Source organism: Chrysemys picta, chromosome 9, assembly GCF_011386835.1.
Source record: "Chrysemys picta bellii isolate R12L10 chromosome 9, ASM1138683v2, whole genome shotgun sequence".
NCBI lineage: Eukaryota > Metazoa > Chordata > Testudines > Emydidae > Chrysemys > Chrysemys picta.
Genome location: NC_088799.1, coordinates 21,258,824 through 21,264,491, shown reverse-complemented (window position 1 = coordinate 21,264,491; position 5,668 = coordinate 21,258,824). Strand labels below are relative to the sequence as shown.

General features: G+C 45.8%; 1 protein-coding gene across 1 annotated transcript; it reads left to right on the top strand.

Moving 5' to 3' along the window:
- The first annotated feature begins 3,815 nt into the window (after nucleotides 1–3,815).
- LOC101935282 (small ribosomal subunit protein uS14) lies at nucleotides 3,816–4,103 on the top strand. The gene has a single exon (XM_005299195.5). The coding sequence runs from the start codon at nucleotides 3,854–3,856 to the stop codon at nucleotides 4,022–4,024; it is 171 nt and encodes a 56-aa protein (XP_005299252.1). The 5' UTR covers nucleotides 3,816–3,853; the 3' UTR covers nucleotides 4,025–4,103.
- The last annotated feature ends 1,565 nt before the right edge of the window (nucleotides 4,104–5,668 follow it).

Genomic DNA, 5,668 nt, shown 5'->3' with positions numbered 1-5,668 from the left:
AAAAAGACCCAAAAATCAGGACTGTGCTTATAAAATCAGGACATCTGGTCACCCTACACGCTACCCTCTGTGATTCTCAGTTCCCTTCCCTCATAATAGGCTACATTTTGTACCCAAATACATAGTCTCTGATTCTCATGCTCTGGCAGTGTAAGGGGGCTTAAGACTCAAGCCCGTAGTGTATACGGATGACTGACTGACTGATTTCCTGGGACAAGAAAGTGGTGCTTTAACAGCATCTTTCACGTAAATCCCCATTTGGCAAAATTCTGCTTTTGGGTTTACATATATGTGGTGAGACAAATACAGATGAATAAAAACAAAGGGATGGAGGGGTAAAGACAAAATAATGGGGAAATGGAAGAATTTACACATAGAACAAGTTCTTTTTCTCACCTCCAAACCCAAGTTAAAAGGCCAAAATGGTTTATCTTGGATTTGACTTCGCTCTTAAATACCAAGGACCATATCTTTAGCTGGTGTAAATCAGCATAGCTCCATTATATCAGCGAAGGATCTGGTCCCAGAGCTGCAACATGGTTTGGTCTTGTTTAGGTCAACCAATGTAGTAATACAGTTGGGATACTGTTTAGTGATCCAAATGTTGATCTGCAGATAGAATCATCCTGCAGGCTGGATCCAATCTGGCCCCTGAATGCATCCACCCCCACATCAGACCTGGTCTACAAAATGGCATACTCCATCTGGCATGACCTTGCACCCAGGGGTGAAAGTAAGCCAGTACGGGGTACCAGTAAAAAGTGGCCACCGGTACTGGCAGTGCTTTAATGTCATTGTCCCTTTCCCGCCCCCACCCCGGGCTGCCAGAGCCCCCGGCCCTTTAAATTGCTGCTGGAGCCCCGGGCAGTGCAGATCAGCTGCCTGGGCCACGCTGACCCACAGCCCCACCCCTTCCGGTAAGTGTTAAATGTTGCTTTCACCCCTGCTTGCACCCACCATACATGTGAGGTTATGTTGCATGGAGGAGTCCTTTTTGTTGAGCATGTATTTCTGTATGTGGCCTGTGGAAAACTAGCATCCAAATCACAGCATTGAAAAGGTTGGACCACCAATTTTGAACCAGCTAGTTTGGCTGTAGAGGCAGACTTCAGATTTAAAAAGTTATAAATTGTTCTTGCTAGAAAGGTGTTATATCAAATTCTGAGATGCAGAGGAACAAACAGCTGAATCTATTATAGTTTAGCCTATAGATTATACAGAATTTATGACATTGTTAAATTCTGTCTATACTGGGATTAGAAACAGTAAGCTTTATCAGCATGGTTCATACCAACATGGGTACATAGTACAGGGGGTACTTTATACATATACACCAAACCACAGAGCATATACAGAGAAGCTATATATTCTTGGGCCATTGGTGCATGTCCTGAGTGTGGTGGGAAGCACAAGATTGAAGGCTGACTGTTTTCACTACCCTGTACATGGACAGAAAACCCAGGAATGCACACACAGAGATGATTAGTGATGTGAGGTTTACACAATTTTTTTCAATAGACAAACATTGAGTTCCAAAAACAGAAAAATATTTCTACCACTGGTAGAAAAGTCACAGAGAAAGAGATTCCATATTTTTGTCTTTTTTTTTTAAATAACATAGTGTCACAGGTCTAGGTCACCACTCACCGCTGGCCTGGGAACTCCTCATCACTCTAGGGCAGTGGTCTCCAACCTTTTTACGCCCAAGATCACTTTTTAAATTTAAGGGCAACCCAGGATCTAGCCCGACCCTTCCCCGAGACCCCATCCCTTCCCCAAAGCCCCGCCCCACTCACTCCATCCCCCAGTCTCTCCATCACTCGTTGTCCCCCACCCTCACTCACTTTCACCAGGCTGAGGTAGAGGGTTGGGGTTTAGGAGGGGGTGCAGGTTCTGGGCGGGGGCTAAGGGGTTTGCAGTGTGGGAGGGGGATTTGGGCTGAGCCTGGGGCAGGGGGTTGGGATGCAGGATGGGGTGAGGGGTGCAAGCTCTGGGAGGGAGTTTGGGTACAGGAGGGGGCTCTGGGCTGGAGCAGAGTGTTGGGGTGCAGGAGGGGGTGTGGGCTCTGGGAGGGAATTTGGGTGCAGGAGGGGGCTCAGGGCTGGGGCAGGGGCTTGGAGTGCAGGGGGGGTATGGGGTCCTGGCTCCGGGAGGGGGCTCAGGGCTGGGGATTGGGGTGCAGCGTCCCGCCAGGTGGCACTTACCTTGGGCGGCTCCCAGTCGATGGTGCAAAGAGGCTAAGGTACGCTCCCTGCCTACCCTGGCCCCATGCCGCTCCCAGAAGGGGCCACCATGCCCCTGCGATCCCTGTGGGGGGGCACGTGGCTCCACGTGCTGCCCCTCTCTGCAAGCAGTGCCCCCACAGCTCCCCCTGGCCACAGCTCCCCATTCCCAGCCAATGGGAGCTTTGGGGGTGGTGCTTGCAGGCAGGAGCAACACGTGGAGGGAGACCCCTGCCCCCCTCCACAGTTTGCATACCATCACTCTGTCTCTTCCTATGGTCTGCAGTCCCTCTCTCACTCCAAGAACTACAGCATCCTCTTCATGACTGAGCCCTCCAGGTGGGTCACTCAATGTTCCCCCTTTTGGGGTAGCAAAGTCCCTTCTCCCTAGCATCCTAACCTCCTGTTCCTGCCCAGCTCAACCTGCTTCCAATTAGTTCCCTGCTCCCTGGTTCCTCCTCCAGGTGTCGCCTGTAGAGTTAATTGGCCTGCCTGGCCATCTTAACCCCTTCCAATCCTGTGTGGGGTGGGCACCCCATCACACATGGCCAAGTTTGTCCTGAGAAACACTGAAGTAAAGGAAAAATGCATGCACTTGTTTTAAGACACAATTTGGACCAGTATCTCTATAACATAATTTGTGAAGTTCACCACCCTCCAGCACCTATGATCCAAGTCACCAAGGAACAGAATTGGGTCTGAACAGTTCTTTTAATTTGTTATTAGTTTTTGTGATAGCACTGCCGGATCCCAAAGAGGAATTAGGGCCTCATTATACTAGTCACTGTACAAAGAGAAAACAAATATCATCCCTGTCCTAGAGAGATCACAGTCTGTGATACAGACAATATGCAACAGGAAATAGACAAATAGGGAGGAAGAAAAGAAATGGGAGGACAAAAAGAGTTACTGTAGTCTCAGTAGTCACAGGTAGTTAGTTACCAGACTATCCAGATTTATAACAGATACTTTCAGAAAAACTGGAACACAGAGAGATTAAACAATTTGCTTAAAGTTACACAGGGCCAGAAGTGGAATTAGAAACCAGGGATGAAATTCTGCTTCCACTGAAATTAATAGGAGGTTTGTCATGGATCCCAATAGGACCAGAATTTCACCCTGGAAGTCTCTGATCATGGTCATAACCTATAAACCCTCTAATTGCAAAATGCCCTTTCATTTCCCACAGGTTTCCATTATTAGGCCCTTAACGTTGCAATTATTCAATGCATGTATTTTTCTTATCATTATTTTCCAGATATAAATTCACCTGGGGTTGGTACATGACTGGGATATCACAGAACAACTCAATGAGTGAATCAGAAGATTATCTTGACTGCCAAAGCCTTGCGCTAATGCATTATCTCATTAAATATTTATATTGCACCATAACTTTGCATTACTACAAAGTGAAGATATATTTGGAAATGTGTCAGAACAGTGGCTGGTGGATTAATGCATCACATACTTACCAATTATATGAAAAAGTCAACAAGGTGTAAGCAAAAAATATTTGTTTAGAGTCACTTTGAATTGGCAATAAACTGGTAGCTTTCTTATTACATCTTCTCAGACTTGGGCACAAATAGATAGAAATCAACAACAAAAGAATCGCGCGAGCAGCGGGCAGGATGGGTCACCAGCAGCTCTACTGGAGCCACCCCAGGAAGTTCGGCCAGGGCTCCCGCTCGTGCCGCGTGTGCTCGAACCGCCACGGCCTGATCCGCAAGTACGGGCTGAACATGTGCCGGCAGTGCTTCCGCCAGTACGCCAAGGACATCGGCTTCATCAAGTTGGACTAAACGCTTTTCAAGAAGATGAGATGTCGCAAGGAGACTTCTGGATATAATTCTCTGCCTAATTTTTTCATTAATTTTTACTTGGTTTAGCAGATGTTTCTTGTATTGTGTTGTGTTCTAGACTGTTTAATTTGCATTATGCAATGTGCATAACTTTGATTTACAAGCTTTAATTCCTTGGACCTTTACTTCCTTCAAATACACTCTTTGTAAAATATTATGGGCTGTGTTCTGGGCTAGATTCTTAGTCTGGCCGAGCTCTGCTTGGTACCAGATCTGAGGTGAGAGGGAGATCAACGTGACTTGATGCCACCTTTACACCCTCCCCGCATCCAATCCTAAGGCTGGTTGGGCTACCTCAGGGTTACTCTAACTTGCATTCAGCTGCAACAGGCCAGAAGGGGACCTGTTACAGCAGCAGTGTATCTCTGGAGTGCAACAGTACTCCAGCCATGCCACCTTCCCTTTACCAGGCTCCCAACATACGTTACATGGTGAGGCCTGGGTCTGATGGTTGCCAGAGCACCCAGGATTGTGAAGTCACCTTTTTATGCTCTTCCTCTAGCATGCATGAGGGAGACTTGCTTGTGCTTAGCTGGGTGTCAGCTTTCTACCACCAACAACCAGCCTGTTAGTCACTCAAATACTCTATTCTGGGCTACGTCATCCCTTACTTTGCCTTGCAGTTTAACAATACATACACCTCAGTCCCCAAGTCTCTTTGAAACATTCCCCTGGGATATCCATCCCCTAACACTGGCTACTCATAGAACTACTAGGTCCACCATTCCTAAAGGAACATAACACACTAGCTTGTAAGATTCAACTCAGGATCAGCACTTTTCTTAACATCCTGGCACAAAGATATAGTTATAGTGAAAACAAGAATAAATTTATTATCAAAGATTCAAGATTCAGGTAATAGTGAGTAAGAACATTGGAAACAAATGGTTACATATAAAACAAAAATGCTTTCTAGAAACTAAACTTAACTAACAGGTTAACCTACTTCCTAAAGAAGTTTATCTCAACAAAAGTTCTCTGCAGAATTTTCAGCCAAGGTTGGTTGAGATCCTGTTTTCATTAATGTAAATGCACTGTCCATTTACCTTGTAGGGTAGGAAGATGGGGTGTCTTCTTGCCTTCTAGCAATACCCCACCCACAACATTCATTATCTTTGCACACATCCAAGATAACCTTCCATGGCTTGTTTATTCCCGTGGGCTCCTTTCCTGTTAACTTTGTATGTAGATGGACAGCCATTGCGTTAGCTTACAATGCTAAATTTACATCCCAAGAGACAAGTTGCGTGATATTACCTCACCCACCTTGTCTCTTCCATATCGTGGGACCAACATGGCGACAACAACACTGCAAACAGTAATTTACATCCTAACAGAGAGAGACACTTTTTTTTATCTCCTGTCTGGAGGTAAACCTGTTTTCCATCTTTGCTCATACCTTCACACAGACTTTAAAAGATATTTGAAATATATATACACACAACTCCTTAATTAGTATCTGTACATATATTTCACTACAATATTAAGGGCCAGAGTGACAGCAGTTTCATCTGAGACCTCACATGACATTCTTTGCTGAACTAGAATGCGACATGCCAGTGTCACGTTGTGACGGTACCTCCA

Bases quoted from the DNA above. Each gene is read 5' to 3' on its own strand.
- LOC101935282 (XM_005299195.5), top strand. From the start codon at position 3,854: ATGGGTCACCAGCAGCTCTACTGGAGCCACCCCAGGAAGTTCGGCCAG.